Below are 25,565 nucleotides of genomic sequence, written 5' to 3' on the forward strand. Positions count from 1 at the left end.
TTTCTGTTCTTCATTTAATATATTTTTTATTGACAGCAGAAGGCTAAGATGCTTCATAAAGCAAGCTGTCCAATAATGGCTGCCCTTTGATGGATCCAAGATGAAGCTACTCAGAAATCTGAAAGCCTCAGTTTCACAGGTAGACAAGTAGGTTATTATTACTCAACAGCATATTTTGATCTTTCTCTGGTTCAGTTTCATGCTCTCATATCATTATCTCTCCGATAATAATATACTGCAATGCCTGTGCTCTGCTCCCTCAAAAGAATAATTACTGAACAGCATATGTTATAAGCATGCCATCTTTATTGAATGACAGCGTCATATATACTCTTCCCTTGAAGGAAAGTGAGAATTAGTCAATATTCTGTGAGAAATAGAAATCTTGGATTCTTTGTTCAGTGAAGGACAAGTGTTGATTATAGTGCAGCAATTGATTGTATGGTCCCCTAGAACCCATGCCTACTAAAATTCTTGGGGAAAATATTCAAGAGGACATCCTTTACTTTTAAAATCATCAAGATGAGCACCTCTGTATTAATTATTATTAAAGAAATACCTCATCACCTTGAACATGCTCATTATACCACCTTGCCACTATCCTAAATTTTAATGACAATTTGAAATTAAAACTTTCTGATTTTTCATGTGACTCTATTACCTACTAAAAGAGAATATTCGAACCTAGACCTACTATAATAGACATAAAAAAAAAGAAGTTATAATGGACATATTCATATGAAGGGAGTCTCCTTGATAATAATCACAATCGGGTACCCTTTGAATAATTTTTAAAAAGAAGAATACTATTTTGATTTTTGGCTAAAATTCTTGAGCTTTAATAAGCTTTTGATGTAAGTAGTTGCAAGCTGTTCCCACTTCTAAGCCTGATTGATGACAAAGTTGAACAGTAGTAATCAATTGTACCACCTAAATTTAAGGGATTGTTTCATTTGTACTGGTGTTAGAATTTAAGATTGTCATATCCCATCTTTATTTCATTTAAGAAATAATATCAATAATCATAAACCTGCAAGTTAGTGGTAGACTTTTCTCTTGGAGACAATTATGATAGAATCTCACTGTCGATACTTGATGGCATTTGGCTTGTGGACAAAGCCTCTTGTTTCTTTTAGTTGGCAAAGTAGTGGGATGGTTTTAGATTCCTTAACCCACATACAAAATCCCTTGCTTACCTTAGAATCTAATGTCTGAGCAATGATTAAGATATGTCCAAAATGGTTTTGGCTTCTCTCTTAGTTGGAGGGCAACCTCTCTTGCTCAATTAAACCACACCTTAATCATGTTAATTCTTATCTTCTTGGTTAAGCCATAAAGAATCAAGGCAGTTGATGGAACCACGTCAATTTTTTATTTTTTTAATATAAGCAGTGACATGTTGTACTATCACATAATACAGTGCACCCAAATAATGCAAGGTAGAGAAGTATTATTTTCAATTTTTTCCTTCGTTCATGTGTTGCTTTATTAATTTGTGGAGTGATTAAAAATGTTATCTGCTTCATTCAAAATGAGCTGCTAACCTATTTATTTTATTTTATAAATTGACCTTGACTTCATTATATTTATTTTATTTTGTTGTAGAAGCAAGAGGAACACTAACTTTGAGTTCCTTGAATATAAATAATTTCATGCATAGACATGGAAAAAAAGAAGATTAATTGCTATTTCTATCCTGCTCTTAAAAAATCTACTCTTGTGTATATGCAATTTTTGGCTAAACAGTTTCCTACATTGCAAACTAGATTTTTTGAGTGTTATCTCCTGAAACCTTCTTGGACACAGAGAAATCAAAACATGAACAAGAGAAAGAGAAAAGCTTTGCATTTATGAAGTCTTCTTTACTGATTTCCAATAGACTTCCAACATTTTTACTGGGGCCGGACATATTTGTTGTCTCGGAAGAATCTCACTTATCTTTTAGGATAAAATCACTTCATCTTTCTGTCGGTTCATGACCCCTCTATCAGCTTTCAACACTGTCAACTCCACTAAAATTTTCAACCATTTCTTTGTCTCCCACAATTCCAAAGTCAAACTTCTTTCAAGGACAATTTTTGAAACTATGGCCTCTCGACTTTAAATACTTTTCATTTGCCTCATATTTTCGGAACAATTCCTTTAAATCAAGTATTGTTTGTTAGTAGTGTTACACTCTTTACTTTGTTGCACAAGAACAATACATAATGCACTTGTCTCCCCTTTCACTAAAAGGTAATAGAAGTAGTAGCCAAGGTGGTGCCTCCAAGAAGCTTGACCAGCCACTTGTTGCACATTAAGTTTAGATTCCTAGGAGAAAAAGGAATTAGCTAGGGAAAGAAATAATGCAGAAAAATGGAAGAAGTAAATTTTCTCTTTCAACCATTTCTTTGGAAAGAAGGAGAAAAACCTCTACCCATCCATGTTTTTTTTCACCATTTGATCCATATTTTTTTTAAAAAAAAAAAGAAAATCAAAAGATAGATATTTGATGTGGTTCATCACATGCAAAGTCAATCAACTGTTTGCTCCGAGCTAAAGGCCTTTCCCTACCACTAATGCTAACTTGCTTGGCTTTGACCCACAAGTAGCTAAAGGTAGGCATGCGAAAGCACCTACCAATTCAGCAAAAATTAGATTGTTAGAATATATGCGAAACTACTTAAGATGAGATTTGATGACCCACTTATCTAGATATGATTTGACTTTTAGATTCGTAGTGAGATGTTTTAAATAAACACATAAGTATAGTTGGAGGAACTCCAAGGGATAGATTCCAAACTTCAACCAAGCCATTAAGCATTAAGGGAAAAAGTCAAAGGAGACCATTATGGAAGATTAAAAAGCTTGTGTTTCTTCTCCACCACCATGAGTGGAGGGGTCCCTCCATGAACCTTGTGCATGCAAAGGAACAGATCACTAGTACAAAAATGTACATGCTAAGTTCATCAAAAGGAGCCTTTTAATAGAAGTGGAGGTCTTATTTCTTCATGGCAACAAAAGGTGAAAAAAAAATCTCAATGTGTATATATATTGAAGCAAATTTGGATGAAGAAACTCTTCACTTGAAATTTATTTATTTTATTTTTACTAAACAATTTTTTTTTTTTCAAAAAAGTGTGATGATTAATGGATATGTAGATGAGTTTAGGATATGCTCGATGGTTGAAGAATATTATATTTTTGACACTTGAATGGTTGATATGTTCAACTTGAGATGCATCGTAGTTAAAGATGGGATAGGTTTATTAATTTAATAATATAAGTTGATTTATATATGAATCAGTTAGCACCGTGAAAAATAATATTAAATGTTATAAACTAATGTGTGACTAGATTGATGATTAATTAGACATCTTGATGTTGATTTATTCAACTTTTTATCATAGCTAACTTATGAATAAATTTATGATTTTTCATAATACAATTTGACTTATAAGGAATTATAATGCATTTTTTTATATGATTATCTAAAATGTATAACTTGAAGTGCATTTTGATATATATATATATATATATATATATAGTATTTTTACCTTGCACATCCATCATGTATGAGAAGGGAAGTCTTGGTTTAATGATAAAGTTATTGTCATATGATTAAAAGATCACGAGTTCGAATTTTGAAAATAATTTTTTGTAAAAAATAAGATAAAACTAGATATAATGGATCTTCCCTGAAATCCTGCATAAAGCTCCATCTTGTATGACGAGAGCTTCATGCACACGATCCGGACGTGGACCCATATTGGGAATTTAATTAACACCCGATGAAAATAAGTGTTTCTCTTTGTTGGGAGTGATAAGTTAATAAATTGAAACTTATTGGCATAATTTTACGCAAAAGAGACGAAAGGAATCTTTGATGACGAGGACGGACTTATCCTTTAGCTCCTCCAAAGAATCTATCCCTTTCACTCTCCAAAATTCTAATTTAAAAATGGGATTAGATAAGGTTTGGTTAAATTATTCACCTACGAAATTGAAGGTTTCAATTAAATCAATAAAATATAAATTTTCATGCAAATCTTAGAATTATAATTATGTTATATTCATTTTACCTGTGCGTTGGATTCGGAATCCGACATATTGTCATATCGGCGAGACGGGCCACCGCGCAGCGGAAGCGGTATCTCGCCGCCGGGTGCCGGTTTCGTTTCGCCCCATTGTAACATGTTACAAACGCAAACGGCTCGTCGCATCCGGTCCGTTTCTTCGTTTCCGGTTCGACCGTTCGCTTTCTCCTGCATATAAAATGGACGTCCCCCTCTCTCTCCGTCGTCGCCCTCGTGCTCGTAGAGATCGGCAGCGAGGAAGAAGAGTGGAGGTGGTGACGGGAGATGGGATCGGCGGCGACGGAGATCGGACTGGACCTCAAGCTATTTGCTACCAGGACTGCCGGTGGCTTCCTCAAGGAGGTTGCGGCGGCCGTCGACGGCGGGGTGGCGAAGTTGGAGGAGTCCGTGCGGAGCTTGGTGGATGAGAGGAAAAAGATCGAGGTTTTCAAGCGCGAGCTCCCCATTTGCATGTTCCTCCTCACCGAAGGTACCTAGTTTTGTTTTCCCCTTTTTGAGTTTTAATACCTAGGCGGAAATTTCAGTTGAAATTTTGAATTTTTCATGGTTTCTGATGCCGATTTGTTCTTCGAAGCAGTGATTGAGATGTTGAAGAAGGAGCTTGAACGCTGCCTGGGAGAGCGATTCACGCACGGCTTCCAAGAATTCATACCCATTAGGAGTGAGTGCGAAGAGCAGGGTGCGGATGGGTTGAAGCTTGAAGTAGACTGCAAGGAGAAGAGGCACTGGATGAGCTCTGCCCAGCTATGGAGTTCTAATTCTACCGCCGATGACAAGGTCGATGATGATGGCAAAAGCGTCACGGATGAGGTACAAAAGAGTAATTTTGAGCGGTATTTTCGCCGATTTGATGATTTTTTTAAAGCGAACAATAATTCGATGTTGGTAGCAGAGAAATGGAAGATCAGATCTCTCCGAGGAGAAGGAGGAGAACGTTTGCTCGGAGTCCAAAAGGCACTATTTTGGGGCCGGATTCTTGCCGTTTAAGAGCTCAAAGGAGGCATCGAAGTCCACAACGCCGCCGCCTGATTTCTCTCTTCTGTCATCCGCCGCCGTAAAGAGCTCTGCTTTCTCTGTCTCTTCCACGGCCGACGACCACTCCGACAGTGGCTCCGGCCGCACCAAGCGAGCCGGGAGAGCCCCATCGCTGACGAGCGGCGCGCACCTTAGCTTGCAGCTGCAACATCCGCCGAGGAAGACGAGGCGGTGCTGGTCGCCGGAGCTTCACCGCCGCTTCGTCCTCGCTCTCCAGAAACTCGGTGGTTCTCAAGGTTAGATTTTTAGATCATTAATGAACAAAACTACCATTTTTCTCCCCTCTATTTGAGCGAGGAAACAATTCCACCTCTGATTACGAGCTGATCATGATGCAGCAGCGACTCCAAAGCAGATCAGAGAACTCATGAAAGTCGATGGACTCACCAACGACGAAGTGAAAAGCCACCTCCAGGTAGCTTCCGTCTTCAACACGCTTTCCTCAAAGCCTCCATTTTTGTCGGACAGATTCTTCAAATTGCCACCTAACAGTTTGTTAATGTCAAAACAACCTCCATTTTAGACCAACTTCGGGAATATTTTGACAATTTCCTTTTTTTTTTCAAAATTTTATCTGCTAATTCTGCATTCTTGTTCCTTCTCCAGAAATATAGATTACATACAAGAAAGGTGCCTTACGGTTCATCAGCTGGCACAAATAAGCCAGTTGTGTTCTTGAGAGACCTCTGGATGCATTCTGAGAACTGCAGCAACCCCTCAACACACCAGAGCACTGCTTGTGTTTCTGTTTCCCAATCTGGCTCTCCTCAAAGCCCCCTTCAGCTAGCCATCTCCGGCGTGGCAGCGGTGGCGCGGCCGGAGGAGATAGCTGCCTGGAAGATGATGGGAAGTTCGAGAGAAGCTTCAAATGGATGTCCTGATCAGTGAAGTTTACAGCTGAAACTTAGAAATCTGAGAGGTGTCACAGTTTCAAGAGAGGATTGCTATAGGTGTATTAATTGTTGTGCATTTGTATAGAGTTTTGAGTGTTTTGTCGATAAAATGTAGGCAAGAGAAGAGGCCTTCGGATATTTGGAACAAAATTATGAGGAAAAAGGAGACCGATTTTGCCCAAATTTTTTGTTTTGCATCAAGAGAAAAAAAAATCACGAGTTTACCATTTTACTAGGAAGAACTCAAATTGAATATGTATAACGATATTGTTTTGAAGAGTATTTATTGATATTTATGGATCTTATTTTGAATGGAGAAAATGTTATTTCTAATGTAAAATATCGCTCTTATTGATATTTGACAATTAAGTTGGTGGCTTGATCGATGTTCATGCGGTAGAACATCAAATCACCCACTTGATTTATATGGCACCTAAACTTATCAAGGTTTAATTAATTTGCAAAAGCTAAAAGAAAAAAACAATTGTAAATAATCCCTATCAACAAAGCTATCTAATTCGATGCTACCATCTTCGTCCTCTTGCATCTCTTCCTAACTCCTCTTATCTCGAGTCTCTCGGGTATAACCATGAGTGCTCTCTACTTAGAAACACCGATGAGAACTAACATAAGTATGCAAATTATACAACGCAATAATTAGTAACATTAGTGACTAAGAGAATAGAGGGGTTGCCATCCTTATTACGAAAGAAGCATTTGTCGAGGTCCCAAGAAAACTCGATCCAACCTATTGACCTATCCTTTTGTTTCACGAGAGTTAAATGTTTTATGCATAAAAGTTGCTTAAAATCCTCCGCTAGCATTACAAACTCTTTCCCCTTCGCTTATTCAATAAAATCCTCACGAGAATTAGAGCTCACTAGGCAAAAATTTTATTTTATTTTATTTTTAAATATCCAACTTAATAGTTAATACAATTACCCTTATAATTTCTCCTCCCAAATTAAATTTCAATTTTTTAATTTAATTGTTGTATAGAAAGAGTATTTTTGATGTGGTAAAAAAATACCAAATATACATGAGACATCTTCCAAGACCTGTGATTGTCCCAATTAATCAATGATTGCAACGTGCATCAACCAAATATAATCGACGTTACAGTATGGACCAATCTTGGATGAATAATCTCGCGAAACAAATTAATTATTAATTTGGTTATATTTGCAAACTAGGTTATCAAATTCTTTTTGAGCTCTTTTTTGTTTATTATAAGAGCTAGAAACTTTGTATTTCTAAAATAATTTTATTTGATTTCCTTCTATATATGTATATATTATTTTATTACGTTCAAACGAGAATATATATATACATTAAATATTATATAAATTTTCTATTACAATTATACAAAAATGAGCATCTACACTTAAAATAATTTTGATCCAAAACTTATCTACCCACCAGTAATGAATTAGTCGACATCATATATTATCAATAGCTAATAAATGAAAAAAAAAAGGATAAAAATTATCTATTTTTAATGAAAAAATGTTTAAAATATTAAAATGTTTTCTAAATATAAAAGTTCAAGCTCATCTTCTTCTTTCTCCATATAGCTGTTGGAGATCTGAAACCCTACCTCTCCAAATTTGGCGAACAAATAAGGTGACAACAAACCCTAATTTTCTCCTTGTTCTTCCTCTTCTCCTCTTCTTTTAATTATATTGCATACTTTTTCACGGATTTTAAAATATCATGATACACATATTTATATATGTGATTGAAAGGATCAAAAATTGAGTTGGAATCTAAGCCAAATATTTTGTTTTGGATCCATGAGATCTAGACGTCTGCTATATAAATCCACTAGAAATCATACCAAATTTTGCAGTGAGCTAATGAAAACCCTAACCCTAGATATAGCTCCATATATATCATTGTTTTTTTATAAAGAACATGATGATGTTAGAAAACCCTAATCTCCAGCAGCTTTTTTTTGTTTTCAAGTTCTTCTCTTTGATCAAAATTTTCATATTTCTTTTGCTGTATATTTTTTTTTGTGTGTGTTATTAATTAGGCGATTGATTGATCGATCCGTTGATCGGGACATCGGCGGCGATGTCTAGCTCGTCGTCGCCGTGCGCGGCGTGCAAGCTGCTGCGCCGGAAGTGCACGTCGGAGTGCATCTTCGCGCCGTACTTCCCGGCGGAACACCCGGAGAAGTTCGCCAGCGTGCACCGGGTGTTCGGCGCCAGCAACGTCGGGAAGCTGCTGAAGGACGTCGCCCCCGGACGGCGGGAGGACGCCGTGGCGTCGCTCACCTACGAGGCCGAGGCGCGCATCCAAGACCCGGTCCACGGATGCGTCGGGCACATCTGCCTCCTCCAGCGCCGCCTCGCCGAGATCCAGCGCAGCCTCGCCGAGGCCAGGAAGGAGCTCGCCACCTTCCTCGGCCCCGCGGCCGCCTACGCGCCCTCCATGTTATTCCCCCACAACCATCTCCACCTCCAACAACACCGCCACCAGCTCCAACACCGCCCCCTCCACGCCGCCGCCGCCGCCGCCGCCGTTTCGCCGTTCACGGAGATGACGAACCCCAACGTTAGCGCCGGCATTGGCCTCTCTCAGCTGCATCGTCATCAAGCATACGACGACAGGGCGATGGCCGGAGGGCGGCAGCTGGTTACTTTCCCGGCGCCGGAGCAGGAGCAGATTGAATGGCAGTTTGGAATGGAGCAATTAAGAGTTAGGGAAGGTTTAAATTAGCTGATTAGTGCAATAACCATGTTCATTTATATATATATAATTCACTGTTACAATTGGACAGATTAATTATATTAATTTAGATTGACGTGGTTGGTTTCATCTGCAATTAAATTTGATTAATTGTTTCTCTGATCAAGGCAAATTAAGATTGAAAGCCATGAACAAAAGTGTTTAGTTAAGTTTATAGTTGTTAATTAGGAGAGTAACATTAATTATCTGTGAATTTTTTTTCTTAAGTAAACGATTTTGATGCTTATAGAAGCTAGTTTATGGTTCTATCATGTAAACAGATCGAGTACTGAAGATAAGGCAAATAATATAAACAATTCATCCTTTTGTTTAATTAATTGAAGTAAATAGAGAATCGGAAGAATTTTTTCAAAAGGATTCGATCGATATATACAAGAAATAGAAATGGAGACAATTCAGATCATCAATTTTTCTATTTATATGGATTGAAGGATGATAAAGTATCCATCCAAAATTTTAGGAATTTAATTTTACTTTTATGGTTAACTAATTGGAATGGGGAAGTCAAAGGAAAAATCATTTTAAAATTGTCAATCACAGCTTAAACTTTAAACTTTACATGCAAATGTTAAAAATAATCTAAAAATATATTAGATTCCTTTTAAATGATATTCAATCGAAAAAAAAGTCATGTTAAATTTGATAAAAAAATATATTCGATTTAAATTTAAATATGCTAAATTTATAAGAAATTATATCTCATTTTTTTAACCTTTTTAGAAAAAATTAGATGATGAAATAAATAAAACTTTAAAATGAAAATATATTTTTTTTAAATACGTGGATTGCATGCAAAATTTAAGTTGTGATTGAGGATTTTTAAGACAATTTAATGTAAGTTGTTTAAACCTTAAAATTTTGTAACGGTATTTATTTGATTGATCTATAAATAGCCGTCTTTAAATTAACCCTGTTCTTGGTTTCTAGAAGCAATCGCCAGACAGGTTCTTGATCTTTCGTCAGTTGAGATGGGCAGAAGTAAGTAGATCCTTGTTCTTCTTCAAGATTTCAGATCGCATTCCCCTTTTCTTTTCAAACGAACTTCGATTCCATCAACTATGATCGTATTGTTTGTTTCACCGTCGTCAGGGAATTTGAATCCGCGGAGCAAAGCGTTCGGGCGGCAGGAGACGTTCTTTCGGGGAAGCAAATCTCAAGAAAGGCTCGGTGAGTGATTTGTCAAACCCTTGTTTGGTTTGGGGTTCCGGGAACAGCTCGATTATGTTTCTTACTCGGGGCTGCCTTCGATCCAACTGAGGCGATTGGTGAAGAGCGTAGGCTGTCGGTGAGGGGCAATCCGTGTGATCTTGATTCGCCGGTCGAAGTGGATGATCATTTTGATCGCCCTGCTGTTGCTGCAGCTGATGCTTCTGCTCCCTCCCCCAGCCTCTCACATTATAGCAAGTACATAGAGGATTTAAGCCTCGAGAGGTAAGATTTCTGAATGCATAGCCAAGTTTATCAATGGAGTAGTCTGTCTATTGAATTTGTTTATAAAACTCAGTGCGACCACTTCTTGGAACTTTCTTCTTTCTTGAACCATTGGATGATCTGTGATGCATTGATGGAGAGAGAGCAGAATTCCTTAAGGTTACAGAATCCTTGAAAATTCATTTTGCAACCATTTCTGAAATTGTTTGCTAGGGGGTCAAATAGAAAGAGAGCTTTGGAGAAGCTTGTTGAGGCATAGGAGAGGACAATGTACTCACTGAATTTACAGAAAACAAGTAAGATGCTCCTAGTTTCTTACATATTCTGATTTTGACAACCCTGCTAATGAAGTTTATATTCCATTTCTTTCTTCCACAAATTATTATTACCCTGATTTGCCTTTCTTTTTCTATTAGGTACATCACATTGTCATATTGGTCCTTAAAATTAATTAGAAAGGGAACAACGTTTGAATCTCATTTAGCTTGTCGTCTCATAGGTTTGTACTTATCCATATCTTCCTTTAATTATTCTTTTTCTTCTTGTTTATGGATAAAAGTAAATGATGTTTACATATACAGGACTGCTGGCAGTCAATTAATATTGACTGCAGGGATTCTTTGCATGAAATGATGAAAGAAACAATTCCAAAACAGTCAAGATACTCGTATGAAAGTATTAGTTTTTGATGTTTATATGCCAACTTATGCTTGATACCTATCTTATATTCTTGTAGGTATTACAATGCATTGCAATGGTCATCTCTTTTGGTGCAATGGATCCAATGAACTGCAAGGTTCCATGAATTTTACATGGGAGATTTTCTATCCTAAATCTACCGTATGCAGCAACCATATCGTCTGTATGAATAATTGGATATAAATTTATCGGTTTGTTTTATTTAGTTCATTAATTTATAACATTCTAATTAATAAAATGTAGGATCACCTTAGTGAAGCTCGTCCTGCTGTGTTATCTGCAGTACTGTCTGCTTGGGCATTTCTTCTTACGTTGAATGGAGAATTCATCCTACAAATTGGAAAGGGTAAACATTATAACGAGCAATTTTTCTTTTGCCAATTTATATGTTTACATATAGTTGTTCTTAACTTTAACACTTAAATGACACAGATTAATTTCATTCCTCTACCCCCTAATGGAAAAGGAGGATCAATCTCTCTGCGTGACTACTGCAGAAGTTTTAGCCCTTCTTTTTCATATCAACTGACTCCATGAGTTCACTGAAGAAAAGTCTTGTACATCAGTCGACTCACTAAAAATTCAACCATCTGAGAAATTCAAGAAGCTTTCTAAGGAATCTAATAATGGAAGCAACACAAGTATAAAAATATAACTAGTGAAGAAGAGTTTCTTGAAGATCTTTTCTTGTACATTGAGGTATTTTTTTTGTCTGTGTTTGCTGAACATTACTTTTTTTTTTCTAAATGCATCTAAATGATACTGAGTATGACATTTCTCTCTAGAACGGCACTTCAGAAGAAGTTTTTGCAAAGATTTCAAAGAAGTACCAAATTCCAAGGGTGTTAACTTGGAAGCAAATTTTACAGCTTTGATTTCTGTCTTTGCTTTAAATTTTCTAAATTGATATCTTTCACACATACTATACTCTTTTCTAAGACCTACATCAATTTTATAGCTAAGATATGTGGAAAAACTTCTTGGAAGTAAATTTTCAAAACACATGAAGGTGAGTACTTGATGTGTATTATGAACAAATTTCTATTATATGTTTTGGAATTCGTCTCTTATTCACCTAGAAAGAAACCTTCTACTTTTCTTGTGTATTCATTAGAGAAACAATTGGCTACTTGATGCAATGAAGATTGAGCAACTGGTTACAACAGTGAGTTCTTTGCCAAACTTGAATTTTGTGGCTAAAATTATTCAATTTGCTTATGATATGTCAGTTACTTTCAAGAATGTCGTAGAATAGATTTTATTCTACATGTAGGTTTTTGGAGAATTTGATCTTGATCTGAAGGCTAGAACTCAGTTGAGAAAAATGTCTGCTCAGGTAATTTGTACTTATTAGAATTAAGTTATATGTGAATAGCAATATATGCTACTTTGAATAATAATACTTTTTCATTAAAGACAGTATAGCGACTAGACTAGACAAGCTGGTTCAACTAGAAAAGTCGGACTCAAATGTCGAATTGTTCCAGTTATCCATTTGCGGCTGAATCAGACAATTTTTACCAATATAGATGAACTCATGGTGGTTTTATTCTCTACCAAAAATTCTCAAAACACTCATTTATCTACTCTAATATTAGACGCGCAATTTTTATTAATTTAGATATCTAACTCTATAAACTGACTAATTTTGAAGATGACCGATTCGATCCAATGAAAATTTCCCACCGATCAGAGTAAATCTAGGAAGCGCAATCCAACATCACAAGTGGTTTGAACCCTCGTTGCACATTCTACTTTTTACCATCGCACCATGCCCCTGGGAGCCTTGCTAGGATTCTTTCTCTTTTGTGGCAAAAAGGCGAAATCACTCGCCCCCAGCGCCTCCGCCGCACCCAACTCAAGGTTATCACGAGGGAGGTAAATCACAACATCCTGACCGAGCATGTGGCAGGTGGGGTGAGTTGCACATGATTCTTTCTCTTTCGTAACTAGAAAGAGATGTCATCTTCATTTTTTTTTCTTCCCTAAATCAATGTAATCCATTAGATAATTCTTTTTTATAAATGTTAATTATTCCAATTCTTTTTTTTTTATTTATACTTCTGAAAGTTGTATTATTATCTTTGTTAATATATAATAGTTAGGGTAAAAATCAAAAAGGTGCTTCAAATTAAAAAAAATATAGTGTCCCTTTTTCTAAAAAAATTAAATGGGCACCACTCTCATGATTTTATCCCGAAATTATCTTTTGACTTAATATTGTTGTAGAAGTTATCGGATAGCTTCTACAATGTCTAGCAGCTATCGAGCAACTACTATAACGTGTAGAAGCTATCCAACAGCTACTACAACGTGTTTAGAGTGAATTTGAGATTAAGATTTAAGATTTTTATCATATAGAAGCTATACAGTAACTGCACAACGTATAGAAGCTATACAGTAGCCTCACAACGTATAGAAGCTACTTGATATATAGCTCCTACAACTATTACAATGTGTTTAGGATGAATTTATGATTTAAGATTTATATCATGTAGAAGTTTTCCAGTAGCTGCTATAACATGCACCAGTACTCGGTAGCTACTATAACGTATAGAAGCTACTTGGTAGCTGCTACAATGTGAACCAGTACTCGGTAGCTACTATAATGTGTAGAAGCTACCTAACCAGTACTCGGTAGCTACTATTACGTGTAGAAGCTACCTAGTGGGTGCTACAACGTGTACTAATACTCGGTAGCTATTATAATATGTAGAAGCTACCTAGTGGCTGCTACAATGTATACTAGTACTCAGTAGCTACTATAACGTGTAGAAGCTACCTAGTAGTTGCTACAACATGTTTAGTGTAAGTTTATGGTTTAAGATTTATGATTTAAGATATCTGGATACTATTATATCAAAATACTATTTACTAATTTTGTTAAAATTATTTAAACTTCATCAAAATAATTTAAAAATAGTCGTAGAAGTTGTTTTGATATAATATTGTTCAGATATCCTAAATTCTAAATCCTAAATCTCAAACTCACACTAAACATGTTGTATGGATAGCTTCTACACAGTATAAATTCTAAATTTTAAGCTCACCATAATTTTTACAATAACACTGGGTCAAAAAGATAATTTTGGGATAAAATCATGGGAGTAACTTCCATTAGATTTTTTTGAATTGTAAAATCTGGAGCATCTTTTTTATTTTTGCCCGGTATGAAGAGTGAATTGTTATTTTTTAAAATGTGGTTAAATCATCTTATTGATAGAGCAAATAAATTTTACCTATTTAAAATTATGAACATGATATTTGTCATTGTATAATATTTATATATATACACCCACCCAAAATGTCAATTAAAATCTCAATGATGTATACATAAAACTTTTAATTTGAAAGCATTGTACCTTTAAAAATAAATTTTGAAATCATATTCAAGTGTGATTGAATTTGTATACTCTTGCAACAATGAACCAATTTATATAATCTAAATAAGAAAGGAGGGTTTTAACATTTATGAAATAGTTAGGTAACTTTCTGAAAAATTGCCTACACATAATTAAGAAAAGGGGGCCAAATTCTGTAACTTTTTACCCCAATTTCGGCGATCGAGTGCGAAATCCACAAGATCTCCGTCTTCAAGGTTGGATTTTTATACTTCCATTCGCTTAATCCTCTCAGTCGCACTTCGATTTTCTGTTGTTTTCTCTTTTTTGATTGCTTTGGTCCGCCGTTCGTGTTTCCGGTAGGGTTCTTGTGCAATCCGAGCTCCATCCTTGAAATCTTGAGTGATTTAGATTAATCTAGGGTTTTGAAGCCGCTTAGTCAATCCGTAATCGACCCCTCTTCTCCTTGATCGTCTCTGCTCTTTATTAATCTCAATTTCAATCCTAGCGCGCTTTGCTATTGCAATTTTCCCCCATTTCATAATCTACTACATTCTGTGCAGCTTTGATCTTCCCCCATTTGATAATCTACTACATTCTGTGCAGCTTTGATCTTCCCCCATCAGGATTTGAGTTGTGCTTGCGTTTTTGCTCAACGTTTAAGAGGTCAAAATGTCAACTTGCAAGCAGTTCTCCCGAATCGATACCGCTGAGCTGAAATCTCAGCTGTTTAGGAAGCTTGGCTGCCAACGAGCTGAGAAGTACTTTTATAACCTCAAGAGATTACTCAACCTGAGACTCAGCAAGTTGGAGTTTGAGAAATTGTGTTATAGTATTATTGGCAAAGAAAACATTGCCCTCCATAATTTGTTCATCAGATCGATCCTCAGCAATGTTTGTCTCTCACTTGCTCCACCTAGTAGAGAGACACTCACAGGAAATTCGCGTACATCAAAACTTTCCAGCATTGGTGAAACCGTTCCTCCATCACCTCGAAGGGGAAGATCATCCATAAGCAGTAGGGATAGAAGATTAGCCGAGCGATCTAGCCTACTCGGGCCTTATGGAAAAATTCCTCCAGGACATGTTCAAGAAGTCACTAATTCTTGTGATTTACAGAGGTCAAGAGAGCAGCAAAGTGCCCTAGAGTTGATATCTATTGGCAGCAAAGCACTAACATCTGTGGAGGATGGGGAAGAGGTTGATCAATATCGATGTAGCCCGAGTGTCCAGAGTAGAAGTCCTCTGAGGCCTCCGCTAGGCATTCTAGCAACTGCTGGTGATCGTTCTTGTAAATCTTTTTCTGGTGGCTTCTCGTCGAGCTTTCGAGGTGTGCAGTCAAATAAACTCAATAGCTGTCATCATACTTCTGAACTACCAGATTCGAGGGCCTTGAGGGTTTGGTTGGAGAGGAAGTTGGAGGTTGGAGGCCTTGGGTTGTCAGTTGATTGTGCCAATGCGTTAAATCATGGGATGGATGCATTCCTGAGAAGGTTGATCAGACCTTGCATGAACCTTGCTAGGGCTAGGCGTAGTTCGAATAGGATATATCGTGCACACGGAAGTATTTTGCCTAACATGAAAGGTTTTTGGCAATTGGATCCAACACAAACATCAAACGGGTGCTATTATGCTTCATCGCATGATTTCCGATTAGCAATGGAAATGAATCCTGATTTACTTGGAGGTGATCGGCCCCTACAGCTTGAGAAAATCTGCTTTCATTTTTCAGAAGATTGAAATCTGACCTGTGTATGGTCGTAGTTACGTTCTCATGGTGATTCCTGGAGAATACAATTTGAGGATCCAATTCCTCTTTAAACTTTGTGAAGCAATAATATGCGTCTATTATATTTCCAAGAATGAAAAAGAGAAATTCAAGGCGTCTGAATTATTTATACACCAAGCTTCATGGAATATGGCATAAAGGATAATGGCATACACCTACAACTTCACAGGTTTGATCATTCTAAATCTGCCAATTTCTTGTGATGGATCTTACATCCTTGTCGAATTAGGCTGTAAAAATTTCAATTTCGAAAGGAATTTTAAGTTCATAGTCATTTCTGAGAATGGGCTATGCTTGTAAATGATATATTAGTTTCCACCTGTTGTTTCATTTTTGAAACTATACCGAGGCATTCTGTTCTAAATTAATGAAGGCAGGCTATTCACTGCAGTTCTATTCTTCTAGAAACATGGTTCCACTGGTTTACCATTATACTTTAAGGGTATTCTGATAACTCCTTGCCGTTGCCAAACTGTCCAAGTAATTCATTTCAATTACATAGTTCAAGATATGAAACTGTTAAAAGATGCCTACAAAATAGTTCAGTGAGTTAATCTTGAAAATAGAGGAGATAATAAGGATATATGTAGCAAGCTGTTTTAACAAACTCTGCATTAAATTAAATGCAGATCATCGTAAGTATTTCATGAGCATCGTTACTACATTAGCATGACATGACAGATGTTTAATGAAGGCTAGATCTAAACAACATCGTGGATTTGAAAGAAAATGGATCAAGTATTAATGTTGCAATGAGTATTTGTAGATCAAATTCCTTCAGGCAAACTTTTAGGCAAGCAGTGGCAGAATGCAGGCTAAGCGCATATTGACTAGTTATTTATGGAGTATATTTGAAGTGGACATTTAAAATAAATTAAGGTAATGTGAATGTCAATAAAGGGGTATAAATGAGCCAAGCCGTTGGCAAACTATTCGGGTCTCGGTTTGAAAACAGTTCGTTTGATTAAGTTAAAGCGCCAAGCTCGAGCTTGATTTCAAGCTCAAATACATTATCGAGCCGAGCTTGAGCTTCATAATATTTTATTTGTGAGCTCATGAACATGTTCATTTAGAGGCTCACAAATGTGTTCGTTAAGAGACTCGTGAACATGTTCGTTAAGAGGCTCATTTAAATATCACCTTCCAAATTCCAAAAGAGAAGTTATAAAGACAAAATTGAACCAATGACTGAGATTGATCTCAGCCTACTCTCTCAATCCAATGGCTGAGATTGTTTCAAAATTCAACCAATTAAAGTTGTTCTCTCATCTGTGCACGGTTTGCTATCGCCAAACCCTAGCCTACCCATCTGCCGCCTCGCTGACGCCATTGCCGCCGACCCTCGGAAGATCGAGAGTCTCCTGAGAAACTCTTGTCGCCTCGTCCTTGTCGTTGTCGTCGCTTGCAAAGAAACTCTCATGAGAGACCAACAGTCTTGTAGCAAATGTCCAATCCCTGATCTCCAAATCGAATCCCCACTAGTCCAACACTTACAATCCCTGATCTCCATTCTCTTTTGTGGTTTGCACGACTTTTTTGCATTGTTTGATTGTAGAGTTCAAGTGTTTGACCAATTGATGTTTTTTGGTTCAGATCCATTCTTTTGTCGTCATTATTGTATATTTGTATTTGATTCTGAACTGAAACCATGAGTTCTGTTGTAATGTCATTGGCATGGATAACAATTTTATTGTAATCTTGCTTGTGGGCAGTTTATTGTAATCTTGACTACAAGTCATGGCTTTCATTTGCATGTTATGTATTCATTTTTATAGGTAATTTTCTTGATATGTAGTTGATTTCCACGAGCTCAAATTCGAGCTCGATTATGTGCCTAACGAGCTCGAACTCAAGCTTGTTTAACTAGCCGAGCTCAAGCTTGAGCTATTCGCGAACTCTTTAATTTCATTACGAACTGAACTCGAGCATAAGAATTGAATTGTATTGTCTTATACTGTCAAAGTTTAGTTGTTATCTCATTCTAATATGCACTAAAATATGTATAGTTGCCTTGCTGCATAGGCATAATAGTATAATTATGTGATTGGAATATGCACTAAAATAGGAAATTCTATGGCCCATAAAGTATTCACCTATAAGAAATAAGGAATTTGAAGAACTCAAATCAAATAGAAAGGTTAGTGATGTTATTGCACATTAATGTTTGACATTTTCTAAATAGATAGCCACTATATGTATCTTTATTGGTCGGGTCCTTGAAAATTAAATCTTATTTAGCATTTGGTTATTCTGACATAGTTTCAAAATACAATTTATGGATGGTCTTTGATATATCTACATGGAATTGCCTAAGCAGTTGAATTCTATAGTTTGGTGTTGGATGAAGTCTTCATGGAATAGAAGTCTTCATATAAATATTTAGTCCCCTTTTGCGATCGGGTAAGATCTCTCATCCCTGCTTTGGATGTTTATGTTTTTCATAGGACACATTCTCTTTGCTACAAGTTGTACAATTTATTTTGTTGCACCTGTTTCATGTACATTTACTTGTTAGTTCATGCTCTACTTAAAAAGAACTGATGTGTATATTTTGTGTACTTTGTATCAAGTTTCAAGCACATGTGCAAATCTTGTGCACTTCAACAAAAGTGATCTAAATGTAAATCTGGACTTTTGTTTATTTTTTTTTGGATCATCCTGTAATATTGATTCTACAATATTTAACATGTTTAATATATGATTATGTTTAATGTTGTGAAGTGATATAATGTAAGGTCTTCTATATGTTACTACATGTTTCTATTTTGCCAATGGAAGATGAACAAAACTAGAACGAAGGGATCCTTCACCCAGATTCATATGAAGACTCTTGGTTTAACCATTGGATCTGACTTTGCTTAATTTCGACAGTTGCTAGTGACCATTCAAGATTTAAAGAAGCAAATTTGATGGCTCTTCACATGGATTTTGCATATAGGGACTAGACTGAAGGCACCTCTGCGTTCTGACTACTTGGATAAAAAAATATGAAAAAGAAGAAAAGATACAAATTTACTCGTGGAACTTCATCATTTATGTATATTGGGTCGACTTCATGGTGCTCTACCATATACATCCTTTAGGGTCTGACTACTTGGATAAAAAAAATATGAAAAGAAGATAAGATACAAATTTACTTGTGGAACTTCATCATTTATGTATATTGAGTCGACTTCATGGTGCTCTACCATATACTTCTTCTTAGGAACCTGGAAAGCTTTGCTTATTCATTTTATCCTTCTGACAATTTTGGTTGGCTATTTCATGTCATATGAATCTATGTGATTGCCCTAATTATCCTTGCATTAGCTTTTGTTGTCATGAAACATTTCTTTGTGCACTTTCTCTAATTCTCTACTAACCATTCTTCCTCCTACAAAAGTTGTAACCCAACCAACCCAACAGAAAGTTGTTCCAGTAAAGACAGGATCTTGAAAACAAGGATCTTGAAATCTAGTTTTACTTGGCTGTGAAAGTCCTCTTCATGAGGATCTGTTAAATAATCAGGACACTGATGTTCCTCAAGATTTTGTAAATCCTACTTATTAAACCTGATCAAAACTCAGGAAACCTTCGACTCCTTAACCTGTAGGCTCGAAAACTTAGAAATTATAGGAGAAAATCTAATGAAATAGTGGGAAAGAGATAAGATATATTGCAAATTAAACATTATTAATCCCGACCTCACTATTAAAGTACAAGATTTAAAATATACTAATTGGAAAGAGATGAATCTACAATGCACATCAATCAATTATTAAGCCTTGGTGTTATACAAAGGTCTGTCTAGAACCCTACTTTTATCGTTAACAAAAGAGCTGAACCGAAAAGAGGACAGTCTAGAATGATTAATTATAAACGCCTAAATGACAATTATCATGAAGATAGTTATAAAAAATACCAGACAAAGACCAAATACTTAACAAAATTCAGAATTCAAAATGGTACTCTAAATTTGATATGAAATCTAGATTTTGGTAAGCCAAAATGCATCCAAACTCTATAGAATGAAGTGCATTCTCTTGTCCTAAAGGACACTTCGAATGACTAGTCATGTTATTTGGACTTAAAGTAGCCCCTCAAATCTTCCAAAGAAATATGGATGATATCTTTTGAGGGATATATTCATTTACTTGTGTTTACATAGATGATGTATTAGTATTTTCCAAAACCAAGGAAGAATACTATGTACATCTTCATATGAAAAATTTCCTTCTCTAAGCTCACATCTCTACCAAATTACTTGACGTTCCTGGCAAGACGGAGGATATAAAAACCCTTCGATCTATCCTAGGACTTTTAAATTATGCAAGACCATACCTGAAAAATATAGAAAAAAAAAGTGGTGCTATGTATAATAAAACTTCAGCAACCGAACAAAGATATGTTAACCAGCGGGATATAGATCAAAACTATGGTAAAACAACTCCTAGTGCTTATGTTACACCTTGATTTTGACTACATTCTGACTACTTAGTTGTAGAGACAGATGGATGCGAATTGGAATGGGGTGGAGCTTTATTTAGAAAACTATCTAAATATGATCCTAAGACTTCTGAATCTTTATGCAATTAGATTAGAAAATATAAAGAAAAATGACACCTTATTTCATTAGATTATGAAATCTTAGTAGTTATTTACTGTCTTGATGCTTTTGTGCTATTTCTATGTAGCAAGCAGGAAATCACTATAGAATAGATTGTGAAGTCATGGCCAAATATAGTCAGCAAATGAAAGAAACTAGAAAAGGATTAGGATCCAAAAATTAAGTTTGTTGATACTATCATTAATAGAGGATTACAAATCAATTGGGAACATATAAAAGGAACTAATAATTCTCTAGCTGATAACTTTCACTAATTTTATACGTTTTGTTCACGGGAAGAACTAAAAGTGGACTAAAATAGGCTCTAACTTCTTCATCAGCACTTCACTCAAATCTTATGGAAAAACCTAGCCAGATAAAACTTATTTAGCAGCAGCATCCTTCAACAGTAACTTACAATCTTCTCCATAATCCTTTAAAGAAAGTATCAGACGACTTTTATGATATTCATCTTTCTGATGTTACACCAATTCCTAGTTATCACACCAGGCAAAGGATGCTCAGATACATGAAATCCTTCAAGCTAAAAAGCTTTTAGATAAGTATTTTCTCTGGCAGACAAATAATCTAATCTCCAACAATTCTTAGATACATTGCCCCATTTCGCATATGTTCTTCTTCCTCAGCCTTCCTCCAAGCAGCCTACAGGCCAAGAAGGTGTAATTTGACAGGTAAATAGGCTCTTGTATAACCTGAAAAGTTAAATGTATCTTTTCTCATTCAATCCTCGATAGATGGGGTTGCATGGAATTCCCCAAATTCAAGCCACCCCATGCTGCTTCCAACTCCTCCCTTGCTTCTCTGCTAGTTTTGCACTTGAAATAGTCTACTGACTCTTGGGTTGCAGACAGCTTGGTTTTCTCCAACTTTGATCGATGTTTTACCAGGATTTCATCTAAGTTTCCTAGTTGTTCAGACTGCTGTTTGGTTTTGTTTCCATTCTTACAACTTCAGTTACTTTCAGTGCCTGTTTCTCCTTCGCAAATCTAGACACATGCTTTACCAAGATCTGATCTAAACTGACTAGAATGGTGATGTTTAAAACCTCAATTTTAGCTCATTTAACTTGAAATCATCTGTTTTGTGCATACAGTTGCAGGAAGCTGATTTTTGTTCTCTTTGTTGCATTCATCTCCTTCTTGAGTCGGGATGCTGCCACATGACGGTGCAACGCTAGTAGATTTAGTTTTCATGTTTTCATTTTGGATTTTAATATCCAGATTTAATTCTACACTCTTCCCATTTTCGACTTGTCTTTCGAATTTTGAGACATGTTTTACCAGAAGTTTATCTAGACTGGGTATTTCATTGATAACTGGTTCATCTTTATTAAATAACTTCCTTTCAACATCCTCATTCTTCATTGTTCCTAGCATTCTCTTGTCCTCTAGTGAAGCACTATTTAGCTTTGCTTCTTGAACTTCTCGTCTAATTTCGAAATGTGCTTCACCAAAAACTTGTCTAGACTGGGTACCTCAGTGACAACTGGTTTGATATCCTTAAGTGCAGCACCTTAAGTCGCAGCTACAACAGCTAGAGAAGTATGCTCATTCTCGTAAACATTTTTAAGCCTGTCAAACATTGCCTCTGCGAGCTTTGTTGGTGACGTAGAACTGCCGCTGCAGGCACTAGTTGAAGGTAGTATCGTGTTTGCTTTGTTTCATTATGATGCATGGCCTTCTTATTGTCAGGTGACTCTTGCTCATTCTCTGCTACAGAATGAGTTTCATGCTCAGGAGATGCATCCGGTAGATCATCAGTTGAAGGGTTGGCATCAGGATTTTGACTGATTTTTTTTTTTTTTGAAATTCAATGTATATATCAACATTTTAATTGATTTTCAATTGACCAACATTGTCAAATGGAAAAATTTGTGAACCTGGTTAACGCTCAATTTTTTTCTATATATACATCATTGTTTTTCATTACCAAAATTTTATCAGTTTTAACTTATTTCATTCATCTTTCTACCAAAAAAAAAAAAAAAAAATACTATTACTGAAAAAAATACTATTACTGAAAATTTGAAGAGAAATGGATCAAAATTTCAATCATTATTTTAGTAAATATTCACGAAAATTCAATTAGAGAACATTCTCGAGTTAGTCTTAATCTACACCATCTTGAATTTTTGTTTATCACACAACACTCACCTATCATTTTTCATATCCATCATCATATTATTATAATTTTAAAAATTATCTAAAATTTTCAACTAGTGACCCTCCTATTCCATTTTATATATGTCCTTAGAATATTGACAAAGTAACTAATATTTCATACAAGCTCTATCTCATTGAATCAATCTGCTTCAATCATCAGGGATTCAATCAAATGAATCGAACATGGTTAGTGTTATGCAAGTGATAATGATAAGGGATAGAAACATCTCATGCAATCCTCGATTCATAATTTTCTTCATTCTCATCAGAAATAGGGCTTGATAATATTATGCTCGATCAAGCAATCGAAATGGGCAACGAATCAGATGGAGATCATAGCAGATGAATAGTAACAGATGATAAAGTTCTTACAGTAACCTATATAATCATGAGTAAAGATCCAATAGTTAATAATGCTCAAAAGAATGAGTCTTTTTGAAAACGGGTGGTGACATACTATAATACCAATTGAGATAAGGCAACTAAAAAGATATATATGGATACAGCAAAATCACATTGGGCTTCGGTGAAAAAGATCATGAATAGATATAATGGAATCTACAATTAATAGTGCAATGATTGACCAAGCGGATGAAGTGATGAGGATTTGATGGTACGAGCTTATGAAGAATACAATAGTACTTTTAAATATACTTTCCAATATGAACATGTGTGGAGGATTGCGAAAGACAGTCCGATGTACGCTTCTCAATCCTCAGGGCAACATGCTATAAAGAAAGCAAGGACATTAAAATTATTAAGTGCATATACAAACTCTTCTAATCATAACACAACTGTTAATGTGGATGATAGAGAAATCTGATCTCGTTTAATGGGATAGAAGGAAGCAAAGAGGAAAGACAACGAAAGAGTTGTCCTAATTGATAAATTGAGTCAAGCTGTGCAACCATTAGTAGCATATTTGGAGGAGTATAATAAACTAAGAAGGTGAACCAACTCATCCAAGCACATCTCGTAATGAACACATGAGGTATGATAGATGAACAACTTTAAAACTATCTAGTGATATGCGAGTAGAAAAAATTGAACATGTGATTTGTTTGTTTTAACTTAATGTGGTTTATAATTTCTATGGTTCGTCTTTCTATATTTGATTAACTTAATGTGGTTTATAATTTCTATGATTCGTCTTTCTATATTTTATTAACTTAATGTGATTTGTAATTTCTATTTTTATGTCATGTGTTTTAGTATTTGTGTAATTCACTTTTTGATTATTAATGTTATATACAAACTAGTCGTTATAAAATTTATATATAAGTAGGAGATGAAGCACGCACAATTCTCCACACCACTTCTATTATTCTCTTTGGCACACTAAACTCTTCATTTGTTCCCAAATATCTCGAGATTCTAATGAAACTAACATGGAAAACATTTTCGAATACACAATGAGCCATGTAGCATCATATCTCGATGAAGATTCATGATGGTAGTGCACAATCAACCATATTAAGTTAGTTTATATATAACATTAATAATCGAAAAATAGATTACCCATATACTAATAAATTAAGTTAATAAAGCACAGAAATGACAAACCATAAAAATTGCAACAACATTAAATTAATAAAACAAACAGATCCACTACATAATCAATATTTTCTTCAACTAGCCACATATTTCTAGATGGTTCTGAAGTCATTCATGTGTCATGCCTCGTGTGTCCATTATGAGATGTGTTAGGATAAGTTGATCCACTTTCTTATTTTATTACACTCCTCCAAATGTGCTACTAACTGTTGCACAACCTGACTCAATTCATCAATTACGACCACTCTTTCTTTAACTTTCCTCTTTGCTTCCTTCTATCCTATTAGACGAGATCATATTTCTCTATCATCCACATTAACAGTTGTGTTAGGATAGAAGAGTTTTGTATTTTCACTTAATGATTCTGATGTCCTTGCTTTCTTTATATCCAAGGTCTTGAGGATTGAGAAGCGTATACTGAACTGTCTTTCACAATCCTCCACACATGTTCATATTGAAAAGTATATTTAAAAGTACTATTGTATTCTTCATGAGCCAACACCATCAAATCCTCATCACTCCATACGCTTGGTCGATCATTGTACTATTAATTGTAGATTCCATTATATCTATTCACGATTTTTTTTCACCGAAGCTCAATGTGATTTTGATTTATCCGCAGATATCTTTTTAGTTCCCTTATCTTGATTGGTATTGTAGTATGTCACCACTCATTTCCAAAAAGATTCACTCATTTCCACTTATCTTGATTAGTTCCCTTATCCGTTAATGATTGTGTAGATTGTTGTAAAGAGCTTATCATATGTGATTGTCCACACTGTTCATTTTCTATGATCTCCATTTTATTCGTTGTCCGTCTCAATTGCTTGATCGAATATAATATTATCAATCCTTATTTTTGATGAGAATGAAAAAATTATGAATCGAGGACTGCATGAGGTGTTTCTATCAATTATCACTGTCACTTGCACACTAACCCTTCTCGATTCATTTGATTGAATCCCCAATAATTGAAACTGATTAATTCCATGAAATGAAGTTTGCATGAAATATTGGCTACTTTGCCAATATTTCAAGGGACATATATAAATCGGAGCTTGAGGGTTTCTATTTGAACATTTTGGATAACTTTAAAAATTATGATAATATGGTGATGTGTATGGAAAAGATTAGAAATTATGTTAGAGTTGTGTGATAATGGAATTGAGGATGTTATAGATTAGGACGAACTTAAGAATTTTCTCCAATTAAATTTTCATCGATA

General features: G+C 35.6%; 3 protein-coding genes across 5 annotated transcripts; all 3 read left to right on the forward strand.

Annotated features, from left to right (window-relative positions):
• The first annotated feature begins 4,252 nt into the window (after window positions 1-4,252).
• Window positions 4,253-6,187, forward strand: LOC122006729 (myb family transcription factor EFM-like). 2 transcript variants are annotated; one of them, XM_042562328.1, is made up of 5 exons: window positions 4,253-4,545; window positions 4,654-4,886; window positions 4,969-5,347; window positions 5,450-5,526; window positions 5,718-6,187. In XM_042562328.1, exons 1-5 carry the CDS (start codon window positions 4,341-4,343, stop codon window positions 5,997-5,999), a joined length of 1,176 nt encoding a protein of 391 aa, XP_042418262.1. In that variant the 5' UTR covers window positions 4,253-4,340; the 3' UTR covers window positions 6,000-6,187. The 2 variants fall into 2 exon arrangements, with proteins under 2 accessions (XP_042418262.1, XP_042418263.1); XM_042562329.1 differs by having other exon boundaries at window positions 5,453-5,526.
• A 1,402-nt stretch (window positions 6,188-7,589) lies between these two features.
• Window positions 7,590-8,813, forward strand: LOC122004025 (LOB domain-containing protein 25-like). The gene is made up of 2 exons (XM_042558977.1): window positions 7,590-7,627; window positions 8,040-8,813. Exon 2 carries the CDS (start codon window positions 8,081-8,083, stop codon window positions 8,726-8,728), a length of 648 nt encoding a protein of 215 aa, XP_042414911.1. The 5' UTR covers window positions 7,590-7,627; window positions 8,040-8,080; the 3' UTR covers window positions 8,729-8,813.
• A 5,563-nt stretch (window positions 8,814-14,376) lies between these two features.
• Window positions 14,377-16,408, forward strand: LOC122006730. 2 transcript variants are annotated; one of them, XM_042562330.1, is made up of 2 exons: window positions 14,377-14,486; window positions 14,836-16,408. In XM_042562330.1, the coding sequence occupies exon 2, from the start codon at window positions 14,902-14,904 to the stop codon at window positions 15,967-15,969; it is 1,068 nt and encodes a 355-aa protein (XP_042418264.1). In that variant the 5' UTR covers window positions 14,377-14,486; window positions 14,836-14,901; the 3' UTR covers window positions 15,970-16,408. The 2 variants fall into 2 exon arrangements, with proteins under 2 accessions (XP_042418264.1, XP_042418265.1); XM_042562331.1 differs by having other exon boundaries at window positions 14,453-14,486; window positions 14,793-16,408.
• Window positions 16,409-25,565: the final 9,157 nt, after the last annotated feature.

The sequence above is a fragment of the Zingiber officinale genome, chromosome 7B (genome assembly GCF_018446385.1).
Source record: "Zingiber officinale cultivar Zhangliang chromosome 7B, Zo_v1.1, whole genome shotgun sequence".
Lineage (NCBI taxonomy): Eukaryota > Viridiplantae > Streptophyta > Magnoliopsida > Zingiberales > Zingiberaceae > Zingiber > Zingiber officinale.